General features: G+C 54.8%; 9 protein-coding genes across 9 annotated transcripts; 2 read left to right on the forward strand and 7 right to left on the reverse strand.

The window, feature by feature from the left end:
* Positions 1-524: 524 nt before the first annotated feature.
* BDZ99DRAFT_568218 (uncharacterized protein) lies at positions 525-2693 on the reverse strand. The gene is made up of 2 exons (XM_033727765.1): positions 1386-2693; positions 525-1274 (listed from the first exon to the last, which is right to left on the reverse strand). The coding sequence occupies exons 1-2, from the start codon at positions 2487-2489 to the stop codon at positions 981-983; spliced, it is 1398 nt and encodes a 465-aa protein (XP_033579902.1). The 5' UTR covers positions 2490-2693; the 3' UTR covers positions 525-980.
* Positions 2694-3293: 600 nt separating this feature from the next.
* On the reverse strand, positions 3294-4946 carry BDZ99DRAFT_246243 (uncharacterized protein). Its single transcript, XM_033713632.1, has 3 exons — positions 4659-4946; positions 3623-4599; positions 3294-3567 (listed from the first exon to the last, which is right to left on the reverse strand). Exons 1-2 carry the CDS (start codon positions 4828-4830, stop codon positions 3677-3679), a joined length of 1095 nt encoding a protein of 364 aa, XP_033579903.1. The 5' UTR covers positions 4831-4946; the 3' UTR covers positions 3294-3567; positions 3623-3676.
* Positions 4947-5449: 503 nt separating this feature from the next.
* Positions 5450-7122, reverse strand: BDZ99DRAFT_246293 (uncharacterized protein). The gene is made up of 3 exons (XM_033713633.1): positions 7108-7122; positions 6275-6985; positions 5450-6155 (listed from the first exon to the last, which is right to left on the reverse strand). The coding sequence occupies exons 2-3, from the start codon at positions 6757-6759 to the stop codon at positions 5741-5743; spliced, it is 900 nt and encodes a 299-aa protein (XP_033579904.1). The 5' UTR covers positions 6760-6985; positions 7108-7122; the 3' UTR covers positions 5450-5740.
* A 1441-nt stretch (positions 7123-8563) lies between these two features.
* Positions 8564-9972, reverse strand: BDZ99DRAFT_460269 (isopentenyl-diphosphate delta isomeras-like protein 1). Its single transcript, XM_033719352.1, has 4 exons — positions 9483-9972; positions 9285-9404; positions 8998-9216; positions 8564-8947 (listed from the first exon to the last, which is right to left on the reverse strand). The coding sequence occupies exons 1-4, from the start codon at positions 9706-9708 to the stop codon at positions 8715-8717; spliced, it is 798 nt and encodes a 265-aa protein (XP_033579905.1). The 5' UTR covers positions 9709-9972; the 3' UTR covers positions 8564-8714.
* A 1320-nt stretch (positions 9973-11292) lies between these two features.
* On the reverse strand, positions 11293-13701 carry BDZ99DRAFT_517238 (HET-domain-containing protein; the record flags this gene model as incomplete). The annotated part of the gene is made up of 3 exons (XM_033725157.1): positions 11293-12709; positions 12755-13058; positions 13347-13701. 3 exons carry the CDS (start codon positions 13699-13701, stop codon positions 11293-11295), a joined length of 2076 nt encoding a protein of 691 aa, XP_033579906.1.
* Positions 13702-14484: 783 nt separating this feature from the next.
* On the forward strand, positions 14485-15495 carry BDZ99DRAFT_381756 (uncharacterized protein; the record flags this gene model as incomplete). The annotated part of the gene is made up of 1 exon (XM_033715254.1): positions 14485-15495. The coding sequence occupies one exon, from the start codon at positions 14485-14487 to the stop codon at positions 15493-15495; it is 1011 nt and encodes a 336-aa protein (XP_033579907.1).
* A 147-nt stretch (positions 15496-15642) lies between these two features.
* BDZ99DRAFT_246361 (homocitrate synthase) lies at positions 15643-18090 on the reverse strand. The gene is made up of 7 exons (XM_033713635.1): positions 17665-18090; positions 17416-17594; positions 17279-17362; positions 17133-17222; positions 16796-17077; positions 16638-16739; positions 15643-16553 (listed from the first exon to the last, which is right to left on the reverse strand). Exons 1-7 carry the CDS (start codon positions 17919-17921, stop codon positions 16045-16047), a joined length of 1503 nt encoding a protein of 500 aa, XP_033579908.1. The 5' UTR covers positions 17922-18090; the 3' UTR covers positions 15643-16044.
* Positions 18091-18580: 490 nt separating this feature from the next.
* BDZ99DRAFT_460275 (uncharacterized protein) lies at positions 18581-19420 on the reverse strand (the record flags this gene model as incomplete). The annotated part of the gene is made up of 1 exon (XM_033719353.1): positions 18581-19420. A coding segment is annotated over exon 1 (446 nt), but the record flags the coding sequence as incomplete, so codon positions are not given.
* Positions 19421-20053: 633 nt separating this feature from the next.
* Positions 20054-23070, forward strand: BDZ99DRAFT_460276 (uncharacterized protein). The gene has a single exon (XM_033719354.1). The coding sequence runs from the start codon at positions 20300-20302 to the stop codon at positions 22841-22843; it is 2544 nt and encodes an 847-aa protein (XP_033579910.1). The 5' UTR covers positions 20054-20299; the 3' UTR covers positions 22844-23070.
* The last annotated feature ends 118 nt before the right edge of the window (positions 23071-23188 follow it).

Raw genomic sequence — 23188 nt, forward strand, 5'->3', positions numbered from 1 at the left:
CCGGCTGCGGGGATGGTCGTGATGGGGCGGGAGTGTCACACTGCAGCAATCTATTGCCGTCCGCCGCCGCTTCGGGCAGTGCGCGATGCGGGTTCAGTCGTGCCAGGCCGGCCTGCTGCCCGCTCTTTTCTTCGTGTGCTGCGAGGACGGGTCTGCCATGCGAGCCCCTCGATGCTCTGCCCAATCGCCCCGACTCGCCCGCCATCCGATTCCCGTGCAGCCTCCCTCCACCCAGCGGCTGCGTGCAGCCAGGCCTCCGCACCGAGAAAACAGCCCACCACGCTGCAGCAGACTTCGACGATGGCGATAACCACCTCGCGCTCTTCCCCTTGCCCAATTGCGAGTGTCCAGACTCCACTCGCCGCCCGTCATCGCGGGAATCAAGACACACCGGCGATGCCCTCCAGCCACTTCCTCCAGTCCCGCCAGCGTCTCCCATTGGGCGTGCAATTTGATATCGAGCAGGCAGGCCGCTGTACGCACCGCCGTCGACGACACCGTGTGTCACTCGGGGTCTCAGAGGCCCTTATACCGGCGACCCCATACAGCCGCACTGATGGCAGCATTTCTTCCATTCGTAATTCCACACTTCTAAATCAGGCCCCGTCTCCACCGCTTCTCGAAGCCGTTGATCACGGCTACCACCCATGTCCTGCGAGCCGCCCCGAAAGCGAGCCCACCGTGATTCCCGCACCTACGCGCCACACACCCCAGCACCTCCACCTGTACATTATGCACTGACTGCACCCAGCTAGCACCCCGCTCACGCAATCCACTCCAGACTCCACCTGGCCTGCCTAAACGAGACCATACACCAAAGACACCCAAAACGCCGCTGCATGCTACTAATAGTTACGCAAGCCCCCCCCGCTACTGCTGGATAGATTGCATTTTGCTCTGCCCCGGCGAACCTTAAGCTAATCCGAGCGTCTCTTACGATATCAGCTGGCTGCGCTGCGACCTGGTTTGCCAACCTGCTACTACTCGGAACCCAGCATCGTCTGCAGCTCCTCCGGCGTCAACGTGCTCTTTCGCCGCTTCGGGCGCCCGCCAACCCGCGTCTTGCGTGGAGAGCTGCGCCGGCGATGCTGCGAGCCAGCCTGTGCATCACCCGCATCCTCCAGCGCCTCTGCAGCCGGCTTCGCGCGCACCAGGCCTGCTGCGAGCGCCGTCGCCTCGGCCTCGGCTTGGGCCACGTTGAGCTTGTCTTGCACTGTCAGCTTCGGGGAGCGCTCTTCGGGGTGTGGCCGTGGGGATGACAGCCGTTTCTGAGCCTGCAGTTTGTCAATATAGAGGTCTGTGGTTGAGTCTGGAGAGAGGAGGGGTGAAGAAAGGGTGACCGTGCGAGCCATGCATTCAAGCTCCGCAGTATCGTCAAAACGTACTTGGCGAGGAATCCGCGACTCCTGCACTCGCGGTCTGCTTCCGACTGCTCCTGCCTGTGACTTTGCTTTCGCTGCGTCTTTGCCGCTGAACGTCTCGCCGACGAGGTCGATCTCAGACGCATTCTCGTCTACATCCTGGGATGGTGCGCTGGTGGCCGAGGGCGCAAACGCAACCTTGCGGGGGGATTTGATGTTGCCGTCGCCTTCCCTAAGCGCTGGTTGTGCAGGCTGCAGGTGGATGTTGAAGATATCCGAATTCGTCGTCTTGTCTGTGACTGCCGGCTCTGGGGATGGGGCGTCTTCTAGGCTGGAGGGCTCTCCCTCCTCTTCGATGTCTTCGAGGCCCTCACTGTCCATCTCCTCCTCGCCGTCCGTGAGGATTGATATGTCTTCTTTGCTGGGAGACTCAAGCCCAACACTGAGTCCCAACCCCATCTTCAACTCATCGATATTAACCGTATCGCCTCCACTCGCCATCCTCTTCCTCCACCCGTCCATCATCGTAATAGCCTCCCGCCACCTTGTCTCCATCTTTTCCCACCCCTGCCTCAACCTCACAATCTCCTCCTCCCTCAACTCCACCTCGTCAATCGGCACGAAGTTCGGATTCGTGAGCAGGTTCTTCAGATTCTCCAACACAAGATCCATATCCGCCGCCAGCGCCTCATAACTCGTCGGCAGCGCGCTGACCATCCCACCCGCCTCCACCTCCTCCTCCCTCAGCGTCTCCAGCCCCTCACACCCATCCATCCCTTGCAGCTCCTTCAACGTCCCCAGCGTCCCCCGCACCAACCCGATCAAACTATCATTCTCGTCACTTAGCCCCTGGCTCAGCTGCGTGAGGAACTCCGTAGTCTCCTGTCGTAATTCATACCCCGGATCTTCTAACCCCAGTCCACCCGTGAGCTCCTCTTCCCGCCCACTCCCCAGCTTCCCCGTCGCCCCAGGTGTAATCGTGATGCTCGCGCCCACCAGGCCTGTCTTGTTCCCCCGCTGCTGCGCCGTGAGGTGCGTCTTCAGCCGCTGGATCTGCACGTCGCGCTTGCGGACGTCGTTTGCGCACGCCGTCCGCACCTGCGCGACCGTTGTCTTTGAGCGCAACATTTCCTCGCGCAGGGAGCGGGCCGAGGACTCCGCGGTGCGCAAAGCGGTACGGGCGGCGCGTTCCTGGGACTGCGAGAGGGAGAGCTGGCGCGCGAGGTCGTCGACGCGGGTTTGGAGTTTCTCGGCGCGGAGGGCGTTGGTGGTCGATTCGGCGCGGATGGTCGAGATTGTGTGGGCGAGGGAAGAGTGGTGGGTTTGGTCGCGCTGGGGAGGGTCAGCGTCAGTGTGGACTTTCATGTGCAACAAACGTAGAGGTGTGGGTAGAATTCAATTAGATTGATATTGGCGAATACGTACGTCGCGTTTTAGAATCAAGTCGTGTACTAGGTTTATGATCTGTGCCATTGCAACTTCTTTGCCGCCCTCGGTCTTCGAGGGGCGCGCGAACTCGATTGGTTTGCCATCGCGCAGCAGGCCGCGTGCGAGGAGGAGGTTGTTGATGTATGTGGATGCGGTTTTCAGGTTGAAGGCGTCCATGGTTGACCGAGTTTGGTCCACCACTGGACAGATCAGTGGGTGGGTTGTCGAGCGGAGAAGGAATGGGAATTGGTGATGTTGGTGATTTCCCCCGTTGTTTACTTAAAGCCTATTTTGGGACTAGCGCAGATTTTGCAGAGCCATCACGTGTCAGATCTCATCCCGCAATTTCACCACCCAAATGGGAGGTCAGTCTACAACGTGCATTTCTTTACATCTTTTGGTACATTCTTTAGCCCTTTGAAGGTACTTCAGACGCTACCAGGAATGTGTCAAATACTGCGTTTCTACGTGCTTCGATTTGGACCATCGAGCTTTTGACATCATGCGGTGTAGTTTTGAGACCTTTCAAGACACTTTAGACGGCACCATCGACCTGCCTAGGTACTATTTGTGGAAGAAGGGGGGAGGGAGAAGGTGGGGAGGGGGGCTGGGTTTCCTATATGTTAATGCTGTAGGGATAATGTGACTGAGGAGAGGCATATGACTGCTTAGCGACCTGTGACATATGAGGCCCCGTCTGCAGAAGAAGGAGATGAGAGTTAATGCTCCGTTGAAGCATTAAGTAGCAGTATATTCTAACTCCGTCTGAGGTGGTGGCCTAGAGAGCTATCAGGCATGTCAAAACTAACATTTCTCAACTCTTGATAACGTACCAGGGGACCTCAAGCGGTGCCAAGCAAGTGTACAGAAGCCCAGCCCGGCCCTCGTCAGCACCACCACCCAGTATATCCCAAAAATAAATCCACCATGCCCAAAAAGTCCGCCCCCCTCAACCTCCCCTCCCTCCTCTTCCGCCAAAGCGGTTCCACCAACCCCTGCAAATGCGCCCTCGCCCTCTCCCCAGCCGCTGCACTCCCATCGCACCGCACCACCTCCACCTCGCCCCCCTCGTACCGCTCGCTCAAGTCAATCCGAAACGTCGCATCCCCATCCACGCAGAGATACTCGACCCCCGCGCTCGCCGCAGTCGAGAACACCGCCGTCCCGCTTCCGCTCCCCGCCCCTCCCGCCGTCCCTACAACCGGCCGAAACATCCTGCCCCTCACGCTGATTTGCAAGAGCCGCAGCTCGCCTGCGTTGTCGCCCAGATCCCGGATCCACGCCCGGAAGGCGTCGTACATGATCTTGAACTCCAGCTTGATGAGCCACGTGTTGTACCCGTAGAACAGCGCGAGCGACTCCTGGCGGATCTGGCGGCAGACGGCGGCGAGGGGGTGCTGCTTGCGGCCGGCGAAGGTGGAAAGACAGTAGATTAGGGGTCGGGAGGAGATGAGGGTGTCGGGGAGGTAGCGGTAGATTTGGGCGCGGAGTTCGGGGGGCAGCGAAAGGAGGTGAGGTGGGTTTGGCGGTGGTGCTGCTGCTAGAAGCGGGAGGGCATCGCTGTAGGGTTCCAGTTCGAGCGGTTCGGTCTGGGAGAGGTTGAGGTGGTGCTGGAGTCGGTCGTGGGATTCGAGACGGAGAGGGGGAGGGGATATCACGTCCCCGTCGTCGCTGTAGCCGCTGTCAATGTCATCGTCTGCGTCCCGCTCCAGTGCCAGCCTCGTGATCTTGGTGGGTAGGGATTGTGTGTCGTTCGCGTTAGGGGAGGGCAGCTGGGTTGCGTCTCGCTTTGGGGGCCTGCGGTCTTGTCCTGTGAAATGTCAGCCTAATTCCTCCCTTCAATGCCATCTGCCCTAGATCTAGACTCACCAAAGTCCACTCCCACCCCCGGGTTCTCGCACAGGTTACACGCCGTCTCAACTGGCTGTAGCGCTATCGTTTTGGGAGACCGCACCGCGGCTGAGGCGTTCGTGACTGCGGTTCCGTCGAGCACCGTGCTGCTGGTGAAGGAGTACCGGCGCTGGAGTTGGACGGTCGTCATCCGGGCGTTGGAAGAGACGAGAGGTTGCAAATATTTTCGGGAGAAGATAGACTTGTAGGCAGATGCGTTGGCAGCCTCAGGCAGGGCGACGCGCCGTCGTAATAGGCGGGGCGGATGGTGTGGTTAAGCGGGGGCCAGCGATGCCGTATCCTCACGATAGCAGGAGCGTAGAATCGGAGCGAGGGGTGAGGCCAGTGGTGGTGGTGGTGTAAACTGTATATACTCGTCTGGGTTCAGCAGGAGAGCAAGGTGTCTTTGTGCGGACCGTGGAAAAGGAGTGGGCAAATTTGGACACTGGGGTGACAGCGTTTCACGTTGCCAAGAAGAAGTGCATGATTCGAAGCGCAGCAGAGATAGGGAGCGTGGCTGAGCAGACACGGCGAAAGGGCCTTATCGTGCCTCGATTCTGTTTCATTCCACGCCGACTGCAGCGCATCGTTTCGAACCGTTTTCATTAGCAGGACCAGGCTCCTCTCTATGCTAGACTGTTCCTGACAATCTAGACCCCTACTTGTGCACCTCAACCCCCCCACTTTAAACCCCCGTTTGTCGATCTTCATGCTTCCGTTGCCGTCCGTGCTAGGCACTCGTACCACTGCATCGTCACTTTCCGATCTCATACAAGGGGGACAATTATAACGGGATAGACGGTCGCATCCGTAGGAATCAGCGCCGTGTATTCAATCAATTTCATCATATCATCCTACTCGAATCCGTGGTCTAAATGAATGTAACAAGGAAAGAGAATGAACCTCATAACCGCACAATTTCTGTTGAAGAAATATCTCCGTCCCCTCCAAAGAGCCAAAAGAAGAACATCCGTCTGAATCACACCATGAGTCCCTCACCTGTTGAATGGTGTTCGACCCTTCCTCAATCCCCCTCCCGTATCTGCGCATTCGTTCGATCCTCAATTTCCTACCGGCTCCCTAACCATAATATCCAGCTCGACGTTCTTCTCTGCCCTCTGCAGGTGAATCCTGCGTCTCTCCTCAAATCCCAGCTTCCGATAGATCGCCGGATTCACGGGGTTGCTGCTCTCCAAGTAGCACGGCAGCCCATCACGATCCGCGTCCTTGGTCACGTGCTCCACCAACTTGCGGGCATATCCTTTGCCGCGCGCGCTGGGGCGGGTGCCAAGGTAGACAAGATACCAGGACGTATCGTCGCGGTCACCGAGGACGCCGGCCTTGGTATCGTGGAGGAGGGGGAGGAACTCGTTGAAGAAGCGCTTTTTGCCTTCAGCAGAGAGTCTGTAATTCAGGCGCCACATGCCGCTACGGAGAATGGTCATGAAGTCGTCCATGTTTTTGCCGGGGGGCATCCTGTGGGCCATGTCAGCTTACTTCATCTAGGAAAGTCCTTACATGAGATGACCATAGCATGATGCATCGCTACCGCGTGGGAGTATGTAAATTGAAGGGAAATCAGAACCTGGACCTACCAGAGCGCAACGGCACCATAGCCCTCGCCTACCGTAGTCACGAGTCCCTTGAGACAATGCGCGTAAGTCACGTACTCGAGAATGTCAACATGGAGCTGCCATTTGTCCGCCTCGGACCAATGCTCGCGGTCTGGGACGTCAATGAAGTAGCGCGCGACATCGTCTTCAGCAAAGGCATCAGCCAGGCACGCAGCCGCCTCCTTGTACTCCTCAGGCTTGACAATGCGAATATCGTTGTCGCCCGCCGCCGCCGGGACAGCAGTAGCGTGAGTCTGAGCGTGAGTATGGGAAGCAGCCGCATGACCCTTCTGCTGCACAATTCTGAAAGTGACGGGAACATTCCCCTCATGATTTGGCCCCTGCCCCTTCGCGGGTACAGGAACAGCATTTGGATTATTACCGCTCATGGCTGGTTTCTGATGCTGTTGATGGGAATTCTGATGCCCGACGATGGTGATGCCAGCAGCTGCAATTGTTTTATCCATGATTGCGGCCTGCTTCTTTTGTGATGCGCTCTACTAGTGTTCTGGTGTGCTCTGCCGCTGCGTTTAAGAATTGGGAGAGTCGTATATCGAGCCAGCGTGATTGATGGCGACGGACACACGGCACAAGCGCCAACCAACGTTCTTCACAAACGTCACTTGAGCGAAAGCTGCGGATTTCACAAGCGAGGCAACCTGCGATGCTCAGTTCAATTCACGCGTCTGGTTTCTTCTGGTACAGTTAGTCTTGACGATGAAGCAGGAAAAAGTGGTAAGGCGTCCACTGTCCCAAGAGCCAGAGTAGTATGAACTGCCAGGCTAGTTGGTAGTAGTAGATAGGCAATAGTATACCTTTATCAATCGAAAGGACTAAGAGCATGCAAGAGACTGGCTTAATGGTTCGGTTTCGCAGGTCTGGTATTATCCCCAGTATGGACTTTAGACAACTGCGATCTCGAGACGGTTTCGACCCGAGAAGGAAATCGCAATGATGTGAAGGCTTGACGTATATCAACCGACATCAATGGGTGGGCTGACAAGTGGGCGGCCGTGAATGGCAGACGGGGGACACGAAGTAGGGCGATCTATGCGGCTCGTTCGGAATGCAGAGGAGACAAGCAGAGCAGGAGGATGCTGGAGGCTTTATTGAGGAGCTCAACTTCGGCGTAGGGTGACCACAGGCCGGGCTTTGTTTGGCTCCGTGCGTCTGCTACTTCTTGCTTTTTCGTGCCTCCTGGATCGTCACAAGACCCTAGCCGATAGCAAAGCGTCCTCTGACTTGGCAGTGAGGTGCGGAGGCAGCGGAGAGGGGTCTGGCAGGCAAGGACGGCTGCAGCGGGGTTTCCGTGCGTCGTGGGGGTGGGATGGGATTGGACGTGACGGGCAGCGAAGTGATGACGACGAAGGTTCCGCAGCGTGAGACTGGTGGGTTTGCAGGACGGTACAGAAATGGGGGAGGTGGCTCTGATATAAGTGCCTGTCCTTGCAACGGCCACTACGCTTCTCGCGCCAAAGGTGGAGGCCATCCATGCAAACCTCCCGCCAGGACCTACCTTGATCAGGATCAGCTTAAGGGCTCTCGTTGCCACCAGTGTCCGTCACTAGCAGCTCTCAGCTTGCTCATCCAGCGGGCCACCGTGCTGGCTTCACTTCGGCAGGGCGAGTTATTGAAGCGCCGGCGAGACGGAGCTGGCTCCAGCAATGCATGCGTCGCCATGAGTGGGAGGTTGCATCTCGTGTTGCAGGAGAGCGCTTGGCCAGTCGTCTGAGTTCCAGGAGGCTCGTCGGTGCCCGCCTCGCCCGAAGTGTTGAAGTGTGGGGTGCGTCACGTGCATCGGAAGGACCTCCTGTGAATAGACAAAGCCGGACAACCGAGCACAGGGTTCTTCGGCGCGCCACGTTCACCATGACCCTGGAAGTGGAGAGGGACCTTCTTTCGAAGCCGTAGAATCTAGAGATGACAGGCCTGGCAGATCTGCCGGCAAGGATATTTCACCCGTCTGCGTCGCCAGTTCACGGCTGTTCGCATACGCTGGCTCGCAGGGCGGAACTGTTCATCGGGAGGTGCAGCTCGCTGATCAGAACCCACGCAGTTGGTCACGAAAAGGCATACCGATAGCCTGCATGCATGGTGATAAAGCCAAGGGTAGGTCCATGACTAGCACGCTACGCCTTGCAGCCTTTGTACAGATCGCGGCCGTCTGATTGATGGAGGCATGAAACTGAGAAACCATGTCATTCAATCGCTATCCATTGCTGTGGCAGGCTTGCACGACTTGTGTCGGCATTACCCATTTCCATCAGTTATAGCTATCGTCTGCATGAGGGATGTTGTCATGCAGGCCGTCCCGAAGGATTCCGTGCCACCTGCTCCGTCGTTGCCGCGCCTTATCCACAGGAATCAATTCCGCTGCCGAGTAACCCTACACAGCCGAAGTGCACTGTCTGTTTATCCACTTCTACATCCGCCTAATCTCCGTCTCGCCGGTGTACTTCTCTAGGCCAGAGTCGAGGTGATCCCACCACTCGAATAGCATGCTATTGCAGATGAGCTTGAACCACGGTGTGAACTTGAGCTTCTTGTCCTCGAACATAGCCTTCAGGTCTGATTGGGAGACGTAGCGGGTGGCCTGCACTTCGTTGAGGTTCGGCTCAATGTCGACGTCTGCCTTGATGAAGAGGATGTAGTCAACTGCGGTCCTCGTTAGCCTTCTCCGTACGAGGTTGTACCGGAACACCTACTCTCATGCTCTCCCCACTTCCCATCACTGGGAGACTTGTAGTGTATCCGTGTAAGGAACTTGAAGTCGTCAAGGGGCACTTGAGCAGCCTTGATGCCGAGTTCGTGGTCAAGCTTGCGCTGTCCTGCTCGTCGTACGCCCTGAACGGAAGCATCGAGTCCGACACCAGTCTCGCCAGGTATGCCTAGCGGGTGGGAGCAGCAGGTATTTGTCCACATGTCTATCCCAAAGAACATATCATCAGCGCTTGTATTCGTGAAGATTGCAGGTATCCAAGGCGGGACTGACCTGGGAAGGTGATCTTCTCCGTCGCTCGCTGCTGGAGAAGGAGGCGGTTGTTCGAGTCGAACAGGAACACCGAGAATGCGCGATGGAGGAGGCCTTGGTCGATGTTCTCCATCAAGTGGCCTATGCATTTTGTTAGGCATTGCACAATTGAGAGGTAAATACAGTCGCGTGCTGCAGCTGAATAGATCGTATACTTACAGACTTTTTTGCTAGCACTACCAATTGGGACGTCGTTCTCGTCTAGCACAATGCACATCTCGTCCATGAGCCGGATTTGCTCCTCATCGTATCCTTCTAGGTCATTGTCGGTGGCAGACGTTTGCGCTCCAGCACCGATCAAGGTAGTGTTGACCTCAGGGAAGAGGCGCAGGACATTTTCTGCCGTGATCGTGTTTGTCTGCGTGGCGGTAGTAGTAGAGCTCATGGTGGCGATCGCTTCGAGGAATTGAGTGTTGGGCGAGGGCGGTAGTGTAGGTATGAGTAGGAATTATATGTCCGTCGGACTCCCCTGCAGGACCCAGGCGGTGAAACGCGATGGCTGTGGAAGGGCGAGGCGGCCGATGTGCAAGGTCCGTACGACGAGGGTGGTGAAACGCCCACAGGCCTACGAGACACTGAAAGCCCTTGAGAAATTGTCACCAGATTGCACAGTCGTGTCAGACTTCTTCTATGTCCCAGTCTTGAGTTGAGGTCTGAGGCAGTGGCGAAGGCAGACAATACTTTTCCCCGCGGACTTATGGCGCTATGACCATTTTGGAGCTCTTGTCACTTGGAGCTTCCTTCAACGGAAAGGGTCAGTCACGCATCCGTGAATTTATTCTAAATCTTCATTTTCTTCAAGTACACACTTCCTCTAGAATTGGCGTGGTTTGGTGAGCTGTTGTACTGTCGTTTCACAGTTTCTGATAACGTACTAGGCCACCTCAGACAGTGTTGGACTGCCACTGTATGTTCAACGGAGCCTTTTGGTATTCCACCTTTGTAGGCTCATCCAGATATTGAGATGTCACCTGCGTAGCTTCGATATCGCCCCGCCCGCCAAAGGTGTATGATGTGGGCCAGCTCTAGGCAATCCGAAGCTGGGCCATCCGAACGAACACGAACATAAATCTGTAGCTCTCTGAGATAACTTCCTCCTCTTTGCCCCTACTTTTCGTCGGATCAAGTGCCATCAGAACGAGAACGCTAGGGTATTGTAGTAGCCAGAGCTAGAGGGGGGCCTGTTTTCGGGCCACTTCTATTCCGAGCACGGATAGGCCATGACCCAGAAGTAGTCTTAAGACGGGGCTACTATGCAGACAGTCGCGTCCTTAAAACGGCGTGTTCTCAAGACGGCATGTTATTAAGACGGCATGTTTTTAAGACAGGCATGGCCTTAAGACGGTGGCATCTTAAAACGAGGACGTTCCTAAGACAGCACGTTCGTAAGACGGCATGTTCTCAAGATGGCCATGGTCTTAAGAAGGCCATGGCCTTACAATAACTAGCTATAGTTTTAAACTAGTAGCATCTTAAGACAAGGATATTCCCTATACAGTTACACTCTCAAGATAGACCCGCCTTAAATAGTTATATTTTCAAGATAAACATGCTCACAAGTTGGTGACATACTGTCACGATAATGCTACAAGCAGGGGTTCAGGGGTGAGGGAATTGCAGGACGCGAGGCGGAAACGAGGCAGTTTTTGTCTTGAACATTTTTTGAAAGTTGAAATCATTGTTGATTTTGAATCGTGTGAGGGGCTCAGATACGATATCGAAGCACTCTTGCGCACATTTTGAGGGATAAGATTCCAGCACCTGATTCATGGTGTCGGGGGTTCAGGGTACAGAATTGGAGTGTAAATTACTCTCAAGGAAAAGGGATGATAAGACCGTGAAATACACGTTAAAGCTACCCTGCCGGTTACAGTGTTCGACACGTTTCTGGCTTGCTCCTCCCAAGACTTGCCCCGACCAGATCAAATATGTCAAATGTTGTAGAGTGGAGGAGGAGATAAAGTTCAATCTAGATGATCTTTATGGTAGACATCTGGCCTCCCCCAAACTTTGCCGGCGCGAGGTCCAGACGCCCTGAACCAATACGCCTGTATTCATCTGGCTGATTTCCTATCTGTTCCAAGAGGAGACAATAGTGGTGATCAGTGCGCTCAACGCAGATTCCTAGACACCAAAAGACCCGCTCAACAGGAGGAGGTTTTCGATCGAACACCGCCCAACTGTGACTATATGTGGCTGCAATCGTTTGGTCCGCTGGGAGCAGAACATAGCAAATAATATCCTGTAACCGCCAATCATTTGGCTCTGGATTGTACGTCACTGGCTCAAGAAAGCCCCGAACAACCATGTGGGCTGAAGGTCGTAAAGGAGAACTGAACGCCTGACTGGTCCACTCTGCCTCCACGTGAAGGATATCCGCTGCTGGCTGGAACCCGGCCCATTGCTTGAAACTGTAGTACTCCACTTCGCCATTAAGAGCTGCCCAGGACCAGCTGGGCGCTCTCCATTGGGCCGGAGATGTGTGAGGGGCATCAAACGCGACCCAGAGTAGTTCAAGGTGAAGAGTCGATCTCCAGGAACCGGCGCAAAACGCCTCTCCAAGTCGCTGCTTCATCAGAGACGCAACGCCCGCGAGTGCAGGGAAGACGTCCATCTCCTTGGTGAGCTGCTTCTGCGAGAACTGCATCACCAGCTGCAGCCACCGACCAAGGAGTGACGCATCCCACGAGAAAGCGGGATGGCCGCGGTGAGGTTCCGGGCCAAAGAACTCGAGAATTCGGAGGTTCTGGGTAAGGCGGTCGTGGATGTGGTCAGGAATGATGCGGTTATATTCACCGCCCTCGGAGCGGAACACGGTTTGGCATTCCCAGAAGAGCTGGTCGGAGGCGAAGTGGATCAAACGGCGAGAGAGCATGCGTTCCTGGACTACCCAGCCGCGGCTATTTAGGGGGGACTTCCGCAGAGGGTCGACCACGTATATTCCTACAAAACAGGCACGAAATGTGGCAGTTTCAATCGCTTCTCCACCACTGCCACTCAGCTGAAGGCTCTCAAAGTGAGCGGACGTCGCCTGACTGGTGTCCGTATCCGATAGTGCGCGTGGTGTGTATCGAATTTCAATCGCATGATCTGGTCCCCGGTCGAAGAAGCACCCCTTTGATCCATCTGGCGAAGCTGTGGCGGCAATCGTGAGACAAGAGTTTTGATATATTTGAGCCATCTTAGCTGATTCAATCTGCCAGTCTCGTGAGTCGTCTTGAATGATACATATTGAGTCTATCCAGATATACTGATAACCTAGTTTTCGGGTTACGGTAATCGCATCTCGAAACGTTTTAGGTAGGTCCTCCAGGTCGAAACCGGCTTCTCTGGCAGCGAATGTCTCTTTTACGGTTATGAAAGGCTGAGTCTTGCCCCAGCAATGGCTTGGGATAAGTCAGCTTGGTCAGAGAAAGAGACGTAGGACTGACCTGAGAGTAAGGTATTTCTCAATCTCGCCGTCTTCAGCAACATAGAGTCTGGGCCGTTGCTCGTCCACCTTCACCACCCGCGAAGGCAACTTCGGGCCCTTGGACGGCGGAGCTTCCTCTGGCTCTGCTTGATGGTTTGTATAGTCAGATGAAAGTGCGACATCTGTGAACTGTAGGTTGCATCCAGGATGGTTGGTTCGGCACTCATACTCCCAGTCACGCAGTAGATCAAGACTTTTTTCAGAGCCAGAGTTCTGCTCGACGGATCGTCCAGCAATGATATTAGACCGAGCAGATTCATCGTCTGTGAAGTGCCTGGATCAGTGACCGACAGGTATGCGGACATAAAAGGTCGTCAAGATCTTAGATTCCTAGATTCTCTTTCGTGTATGAGAGACTTCAGATAACAGGAAGACTTGCGAAACCACGAGCAGGATATGAGGGTTCATTGGTGGTCCTTCACAGGCTTTTGAAAGAATTGGACATTATTCGAACCTTCTCAAGGAAGAAATGGACTTGGACGACAAGTTAGAGAATAGAAAAAAATCCCGATATCTATGAAAACCTCTTCACTAATCGAAAGTGCCCGTACCTGGCTGTGTATACAAGCACAATGAGCAGGACCACTGATCGTTGCGGCCATCCGCGCCGCAGTACACCTGGAGGCCTGTCAATTCTCTCCAGAAGGGATTTTGCTGATAATGTAAGAGCCCTTCCGCTGTCCGCCCGACAAATTGAACTACGGTCGGATATCCATCATTGGAATCTTCCAACATATATTGGAGTTCACCGGTGTGTTCGAACTCGCCGATGATGAGCGCGCAGAGCTGACACCCATCATCGGCGGACTTCTGGAGCGCCTGGATGCTCGGAGCGTGGTTGTAATGGTCATCTGCAAATGGCCCCCCGAGAAGTTTGGTGAAGCCCGTGCAGTATTCGCAAGACATGCCGATCTATTGATGAAGGAAGGTGAGTTGGTTGGGGCGGGAAGGATTGGAGGTCCACTTGCGTCTCACCTCCACGCCTCGACCCCTCTTCACTTCTTCAGCCCAACAAGCTCACTACTCAACACCAAACATGGATACAAAGGGTTTCAATATGGTCAAACTCAGTCCTTTCAGGTTCCTCGATCCGACAGGTCGTCTACGCAACTCTCTACGTATCAAGAATGGGTGGGAGATAGCATGGCTACGCAGCCTAGCGGTTATACAGCTTCCGGAGGAGGGAACTATGAAGTAGCAGCGTTCCTTAGGATTAGCTCCTTAACTTGTTCTTCTTGTACGGTAGCTACATAGGCCTCACGGCTGTCCAATCAAGCATCACTACTTCTGCCCCTTTCAATATTGGCCACTCGTGGCGCTACTCTTGCATGAATAATAAAGCAGCGTAGATTACGGAATAGCCTTAAGCTGTTTTCCATTGAGGATAAGTTTACTCGAGAATTATGGCCCTAAAACTGGAACCTGGCAGGCCTACGGGCCCGGAAACGGGCCTTCCAAGGCAGGGTGAGGACCCCAGTCTTAGCATGAGCAGCTCAGTTCCCCGAACGGGAAAGGAAACTGCTTGGGTGTATATTGGGATATCAAACTACCTGTTACTTATCCTAGAGAGAGAGGAGACGCTCTCTCTTAATACACGAGGTCTTTCTCCCATATCAAGAATCCCCCATTGTCCTCCTCCTTCCCATAATCCCAACGGCGGTCCTGCAAGAAATGGCTTCATCACGTTTTATGCTGCGACTAAGAGCCCTCCTCATCCGCCCGCTCATCGTCATTCTCTCCTTCTTCGAACGCCGGCTCTCATCCGCCGGACAATTCGCCGCCGCAAAGCCCAAGTTCACCCTCTCCATCCCCTCCACCATCGCCCAAACCCCGCATAAAATCCCCCTCCTTTTCTACGGCCCAAAGACATTCAGCCCCAGAAACCCAGCCAGCCCTTCCCCCCAATCAGCCGGCTTCCCCGTCGTCATCAACTTCCACGGCGGCGGCTTCACCATCGGCGCCCCCAACAACGACGCGCGCTGGGCCACCGCCGCCGGCGCCGCCGGCGCAGTCCTCATCGGCGTCAAGTACCGTCTCGCGCCCGAACACCCGCACCCCGCCGGCATCGAAGACGGCGTCGACGCGATCCTATGGGTGCGCGCCCACGGTGCCGCCCACGGGCTGGACGCGTCCAGGATCGTGCTCAGCGGCTCGAGCGCAGGCGGCAACCTGTCGCTGACCGTCGCGCTGCGGCTGTTCGACGAGCTCAGAAAGAAGGGGGAGACCGTGTCGAGTGCTGCCGCGGCGCTCGCGGGCATCGTCGCCTTCTACCCCAGCACGAACTACGCGCAGACGCGCGCCGAGCGCCGCCGCTCCAACACGTCGCGCACGCGGCCGGCGAAGCAGACGATTCCAGACAGCTTGTTTCGGTTGTTTGATGAGTCGTATCTGTATCCGCACGAAAAATTGGATCTGACGTCGCCGTTTCTGTCGCCGGGGCTGGCGCCGGCGCAGACGCTGCGGGATGCGTTGCCGGCGCGGGTTGCGATATTCACGTGTGAGTGGGATCAGCTGTACGCCGAGGGGGAAGCGTTTCGCAAGCGGCTCGTTGAGCTCGGGAAGCAGGTTGGGGGGAGGATGATCGAAGGGGTGGATCATGGGTGGGATAAGGCGCCGACGTTTATGCGCCAGGATACGAAAAAGGACGCGATGTATGCTGAAGCTGCCGCGCAGTTGCTGGAGATGTTTGGGGACGGGTAGTGATGGAACTCCCTCTATGCACATGAAGTGAATGCATAGAATGAGGATCTAGATACGCCCGCTAGTGTAGCTGTATACAGGCTGCTAAGCCAGTGTTTGAGACCATATCAGTTGAACAAGGCCTGATAGAACAAGGAGCTCAAGAGACTCCGTCAGGTAGGTAGCAATCTGTATGAAAGTGAATTTTCCCTCGTAGCATATTCAGATATTCACCTATCACCTTTCTGGCTTCGAGTAGAGCACTAAAGACGCGTTCTGAAACACGCCACGCCTCATGTCCAGGTGGACTGTACTTTTGTGTATATTTTTTTCGTCCTAGCTGAATGTCTGTGCTGTACCTCGCAATCATCCACTTTTTCTCGACGATAAATAACTGCCTGAAGCCGTTTTCCTCGCTCATGCCTGAGATATCAGGCTAAAGGACTTTTCCGAAACCTGGAACATGCAAATGCCAAGCCAAACCCCCCCTAAAAGATAACACCTTGGAATGGAAGATTCGCACAAAATTCAAGTACGCCCTAGAATCTGATGGGTCTCTTGGTATCATCTTCACGAGACCTCCGCCGTCCGTGTCTTCTTAGCAGCGGGCACTTCAGCCTGAGCATCCGCAGCTTCATCAAGCGCCCTCTTCTCTTTGACGCCAAGGAGTTCCGCTTCCGCTGCTGCGAACTTCTTCTTCTCTTCTGCAGTGAGGCCGTCAAGAAGAGTCCTCTCCTCCTCGTTATGGAGATTGTGGTGGAAAGCTCGGATAATCGAGTCCGTGTCGTCGATTGCGATCTTGCGTACGTCTGCGAGCGCCTTGATCTTAACCGTGCAGGCCTTGTATTGGGCATCCGTCATCTTCAAGCCGAGCTGATCGCATCGGCTCTTGATGGCATTCCACCCAGTAAGTCTGCTGGCGAAATGGACATATCGGGACATGCCGAAGTCTGCTGGGTTTAGGATCTCGTATGTTGACGGGTTGTTCAGGATCGCCTTGGCGTGGATACCGGCCTTGTGGGTAAAGGCGCAGAAGCCGGTGATGTAGTTCGAGAATGGAATGTTGACTTCAACGAGATCTATGTGCACCATTTGTCAGCTTTCCTCCAAGAAAGAAAAATGAGAATCAGGCCTCTTCGTAGAGGTGTTCGGAGGTAGCATACCGGCGACCAGATCTTCGATATCCTTGAGCTTCTTGAGGTTGTACTTGCTGAGCACGTAGTCGCGATCGGCAACGATCATTCGCGCGATCAAACCACCTAGAGCTGTATCTCAATGTCAGCTAGACCGAAATCCCGAAAACGTCATAGAGCAAACATACGCGTAATGCCATTCCGCTCTCCAATACCGAGAACACTAGTGTCTACGTGCGTGGCTCCGGCCTCGAGGGCACAGTATGCATTTGCGATCGCGCAGCCGGTATCGTTATGGAAATGGCATTCAATGTCACAACTGACGACTCCACGAAGCGTCCGGACGAGATCATAGACTTGTCGGGGGCTTGCGCAGCCAACGGTATCGGCGATACCGACTCGGTTGACGCCGATCTTGTCAACGGCGCTGTAAATCGACAACAGATCTACGAGGTCGGATCGGAACGAGTCTGGGTGCTGTCAGTAATTGCCTCGTGGGTTTTTGGACACTGGAATGCGACCTACCCTCAGATGAGAACCGGATCTCCTTGCCCTTGCTCTTGACAAACTCGATGACTTCGATGGCGGTGTTCTTGATATAGGTCATATCCTTGCCTTTGGGACGATTAGTTTTTAAAGCGGCAATTTTGAATCTACAGAAAGGACTGTACCATGTGAATGCTCCCTGAGGTAGCTTGACGTTCCAATGACAACGTCCAAGCCATCCACGCCGGTCTCCACGGCAATCTTGGCATCTCTAAGGCGTCAGACACATATTAGGTTACAAAGAGGGGAAGAGGGAAAATACCTTCTAGGTGGCATCTCACATGGGTGAGTATCTTAGCCTTCAATCCGAGCTTACATATCGCCTCGCAGTCGAGCCGACTTTGCTCAGAAGCAGCAGGGCTTGTCAATTCAATATAGTCTACACCGAATTCGTCCAGTGCCTTGGCAATCTTAATCTTGGCTTCCAAATCAAAGTATGCACTGCAAAGAAGTCACAATCAGCGTCTGGAATTGTTTGCATGAGACGAGTTTGGCTCGCGAGACTGCTTACTTTGCGAATTGCTCGCCTTCACGCAACGTGCTCTCGATGATCTTAAACCGGCTGACATTCGACAAGAAGTCGCCCACAGGCTTGTAGGGCGAAGCGTTGTGGGGGTGCGGGTTGTGCTGGGAGCGGATCGCAGAGTAACCCTCGTGGCTTCCATTGGTACCGTTGGTCGTGCCATTGGTGCCATTAGTGTGGCCATTGGAGCCATTGGCATGGCCGTTGGAGCCATTGACTGGCGTTTCGTCGACGGGAGGGCACATCCTTTGTTGTATGGGTATGGATATGGGCACACTTGCGGAGAACTGCAAGCGGTGTGCTGATGGAGGGTAATTGAGCAGGTCGCAGGAGGTGCGTGGTCGCGGTGGGATGGAGAAAGGTTGGAGTGTGGGTGGGGGACGGCGAGGTTTTGAAGGGGATGGGAGGTAAGAGTCACTGTCGACAAAAATTGCTGGAGGATGATGTCGCACGGCGAGATCGGCTTGCTTGGGAGGGAAACACGCCCACGGTCCTGCCGGCGATCCAAGCAGGCGGCGGCAACGCGGGGAAAAGGTGTGCGAGACCGAATTTTCTTGCCGGCTGCTGGCCACCCACAGGACCCAGAACTCAGTCTGCTGCATCCCCCACAGCCTCTTCGTCCTGACCGCCTGCACCTCCAAGCCGGGCCAGGGGTGCCATTTTTGCTCCTTTGGCGCTATCCTTTTGCGCGGCGCGGACGTCTGCCGCCCACGGTTCTGCTGGGAGCGTCGGAACGCGCCAGCCGCTAGCTTTTGGACGCACCTATCTTCACCCTTCACCCGCTCCGAGTCATTACGCCGGCATCTGTCGAAGGCTGATCGGCGGGGGGCATATATGGACAGACTCTGTTGGTTTCAGGCCGTAGCAGCTGAACATTGGTGGAACGCGAACATTGTGGACACGAAAGCCCTGTTTGCTACCGGCAGTGATTGCCGTAGGCGATTGTCATAATCCAACAGACTCGATTGCATCAATGGCTCTACAATGGACGAACAACGCAGATTCGTTCTCAGCTAACTAGGCCTTACAAAGTCGGACATCTTGCCAGTAAATGCCTTCCCGTCAGGCCTATTAGCCAGCCACTTCTTGCCCGGCCAATCGTCAGTCAACCCAGGAATAGAGTTCTCCAAGTATAGATGCTCCTTTGCTGCACCCAGCTCCTTGCCGAAGCCTCCAACTCGGGGAACATGGCGTCCATAATCATCCTCCCAAGCATTGGCTTCATCCCGCTTCCCTAGGAGGACGTCCTCGTCGAAGACACCCACGAATATGTCGGTATACTCGGCTTCTTTGTCGTCATTGAATGTCATGGGGCTGCCGCAAGCACTGCAGAAGCCGCGGTATACAGTTGCTGACGACTTGTACGTTTTGTATGCCGGATTGTCCTTGAATGGAGGCGAGATGCTGGCTGTAGAAAAGGCGCAGATCTGTGGCACCAAGCTGCCTGTATGCTTCCTGCACATTGTACACTGCAATTTTCAGCGCCTCCTCACTTTGCTGGGCTGAGATATATCACCTGGCAAGATGAACTCCACTGCGAGGTTTGTCAGTCACCATCCGCTGTGTCCTCTGGCCCACTTACTCCTGTTATGGGTCGTTTCGTGTCTTCGGAATAGGTAACGGTAAAACGTACGGCACCACAGAGGCAACCTCCGGAGAGCTCCTTTGAGATTGATGTGGACGACATTTGCACTTAATTCTATCTTTGAGTATGTATCAATGAGCGTATCTTTGAGAGGGGTTTTCAAGAAGGGATGCAACAGCAGCTAAATGAGGTTGACAGAAGGGCGTGCCAAGGACGATGCGAGAGCATCATGACGCATCTACGATAAGCGGATGATCCATAGCGGCGCACGACACCCAAATGTGTGGAATATGTACGTAGCTTGAGCCTACTCTACACCTCGAGCTTCACAGGTCTGTGGCAGCTAGAGAGACAGCAGGAGCAGGGGGTAGGTAGATAGGTCACCGGAAATGCCAGCGCAATACCTCCCAAATACTCTCCAAGAGGCTAAGGTCTATATTCATAGAGAGATCACGATTGGATACTGCTCTTAGCGAACGTACACAGTACGCGCGGAGTGGCGTTGGATACCCTGCACTTCCCAGGTTTGCCCATCTGGCATGCTCTGCATCTCACGGAGACTCCGCTGCCTGAGGCATCACAGTGTTGGGCTGTGAGATTAGAGAACTCAATGGATCCGAATCGCGGGCAATAGTGTTCATTGAAGCATCAAGCTTGACGGATTACCGGTGCTTTAATTGTGGCCGATGGCTGAGTACGAAGATGTCGGGCCTTGTTGCTTTACGGGAGTCCGAGGTGGACAGCAGCTCGCTGACGCGGCAAGGCAAGGCAACAACCTTCTCTCATCGCCACGGCCAATCCCACCCAGATGCTGCATCGACCGTGACGACGAAGAAAGCCAGGTGACAGTATAAGTAATATCTCTTCATCCACTGCCTTTGCTCCCTCTACTCTCCCGGTCTCATACTATCATCTTGAGCGTTGCCTACACATCGCAAGGCTACAAGCAACTTCAAGTCGATCCCGACGTCAACCATCTACCAGTTCATCCCTCCTGGTCATCTTCGCTTTATCAGTATTTTTTTGAATTGTTAGAAGATGGCTGAAAAAGGCTCAACGTCGCTCATGGACGAACCAAACCCACCAAACCATTCTCAGCCACCGCTCTCTCCCGCCAGGACGGAAAACAGTCGATCGAACCGAGTCTTTACGCCCCGCTCTTCAACCTTTCCAGATGACTCTGATTCTGAATTCGATCTTGTCGAACACACACCACTTCACAGCCCCAGTGGCCCTGACTATGATGACTTCCCTCCATCATACGAGCAGGCGCAGGCTCAAGCACTCGAGCAAGCCCGAAATGGCCACCAAGCCCCAAATCCAAACGACCTTCAGGTGCATAGACTTGTCCTTGATCCTGCTGCGGATCCAGACTACTCGATACCGGAGTCAGCGCCACTTCAACCCACCAGGAATGCAGATGGGCTAGGTAGTACTGTTCCAGTCGTGGAAATTCCCGGAAGCACTCATATCCCTGTTCATCAAATTCCCAGCTCGCCTCCTGATCCTTCAGCGGTGCTGCTGAACCGAGCACTGGAGTTCACTCAGCATGCCCCGGATGCAGACCTTCAATACGCTCCGCGGCTCACTCGTACGATCGCAATACCACAAGAGGACCTCTCACCTCCCAATCCTGCCAACTCGACCACCCCTCCTAACCATGGCGGCCATCATCACCATCGCGGTCGGCGAGGTGGATCACGCGGGCCTCGTGGGAGACATGGCCATTGGCAACAGCCTTCCATGCGGGACCCATCCTCCGAGACCCTAGCTGCAGGCCAGGGACTCGCTTCAACTCAATTTCTTCGAACTTACGCCAAAGCATTGCACACGCACTCAATTCGTCCCGCTGAGTTTGCCTCCTTCCTCGACGGCCTCAACGTTTTGTGTACTACTACAGCAGCAACGCCAGAATCTCTTCTCTCCAATTCCACTGGCAACACCGCCACTCCATCTACTTCACTCGTGGACACCTACATAGCTAGGTGCAACGAGGCCTTCTTCGCCCCCCGAGGCCTGCGGATCCGCCTTTCATCGCTCTCCTCCCTTATCTCATCCCTCAACATTCCCGCAAACCACGGCCAAAAAGCTGCCGCGATAGCTAGCGCTCTCGACACCTCTACCAATGCCTCTCAACACGCACACGCGCTGTACCCCTGGATTGAGCGTCTGGAACTCGATATCCCCGAACCTTCAGGTTCGATGCTAGCACTGCAAGCGATGGGCGAACGGGTGAGGACGCAGACGGAGGCGTCGTCAAGAGCGAGTGTGGATGATGCGGATTTCTTTGTCAGGGGCCCTCCCATCGGTGAGTTGAATCTTCCGGCCCCTCCTGTCGCTGGTTTCCACCACGCAGGTCCTCCCGTTGCTGGCTTCCACCACGCGGGTTCTCCCGCTGGCAGCTTCCACCCAGCTGGCCTTCCAGGCGTTCAGCCTTGTAGACGTGGTGCATTCCAACCGTGGGGCGGTCGTGGTGGACTTGGCCAAGGGCTTGGACCAGGTCTCGGATTTGGGGCACCTGGCGGGCCACCATGGATGGGCGCAGGATCACCGTGGCGAGGCCAAGGACCATCAATGAGAGGCCAATGCTTGCCCGGCCGAGGCGGTATGCCATTCTTCGGAGCCGGTGGACCGGGTGAAAGGTCGGGGCGTGGGGGGCCACGAGGGCAGCATGGAGGAGGACAGTCCTGGGGAGAGTGGGGAGGGGAGATGGGAAAGAGGTGGGGCCAGTGGGGAGAAAATTTTGGGAAGGCAGCAGAGGTGTGGGGAGTGAACTTCGGAAAGAGAGCAGAAGAGTGGGGTGAGGATATTGGGAAGAAAGCCGAAGCTTGGGGCGAAGATATTGGGAAGAAAGCCTCCGGCGGGAGCTCCCGGCTAAGGGACCGTGCTCCCAACTTTGAGCATGGTCAACCAGGGACGCCGCCAGTGGATCTCAGTATCCCAACGCCAGCGGCTGAGCCAGGGCAGAAGACAGGCGTTGTAGGCTCTGAGGCCCCCACAGCTCACCCTCTCAAGAAAGGAACCGAGGATGAGGATGAGGATGATGATGATAGTAGCGATAGCGACAGCGACAGCGACTCATCATCATCATCTTCCGATGACGAGGAGGAGGACCCGGAGGATCTCTTCGTGAATCGAGTCCGCGAGATCAACGAGAAGGCTGCTTCTGCCGCCGAGAAAGGGAAGAAGTCATCCGAAGAGATATCCCGAGAGCGAGATGCGGCCATCGCCAAAGCACAAGCGCAAAGAACAGCACTAGAGCTAAAGATTGAGGGGAAGCGTGAAAGGTGGGCTGTTAAGCGGGAACTGAAAGCCAAGAAGCGCGAGCTCAAAAAAGAGCTCAGAATAAGGAAGAGAGAACTGAAGGCAGGAGGGAAGCTGGACCGTGGGGCAAGAAGAAAGATGAAAGAAGAGTTCGGTGCGAAGAAGAGGGAGCATAAGCAGCTCAAGCAGGAGAAGAGAAAAGAGTGGAGGGATAAGAAAAGGGAACGGAAGTGGGGTAGGAAGGGGCCTTGGACTACTGGAGGAGAGGAGGCCGCGGAGAAGATGGTATGGGTTTTGGTGGAGAACTTGGTTGATTGATTCGGGTATTGTCCTTCTACGGTTGGGGTAAACATCTAGGGAGTTAGTATGCTGGATACGTTCGTTATGATATCTATGAGGGAAAATAGGGATGTCACTACTCAGACTTTCATGATGCCTGCAGACACACTATTAAATATACTGGTCGAGTGCTCACATCGCTTTGATACATCCGATCTATTGTAATCTAAGATTAGAAGGATACCCTGGAGGGATTCAATTATGAACAGTAGATTGGTTTATGAGACATCTCAAGTTTCCTCCGCCGTACCTGCACTATGAATTGTTTCAATGTGGATAACTATGTTGGGTGAAAGATATCAAGCTAAACCTCAAACGGAGTAT

This window comes from Mytilinidion resinicola, assembly GCF_010093595.1.
Source record: "Mytilinidion resinicola strain CBS 304.34 unplaced genomic scaffold BDZ99scaffold_5, whole genome shotgun sequence".
In the NCBI taxonomy this organism is placed as follows: Eukaryota; Fungi; Ascomycota; class Dothideomycetes; order Mytilinidiales; family Mytilinidiaceae; genus Mytilinidion; species Mytilinidion resinicola.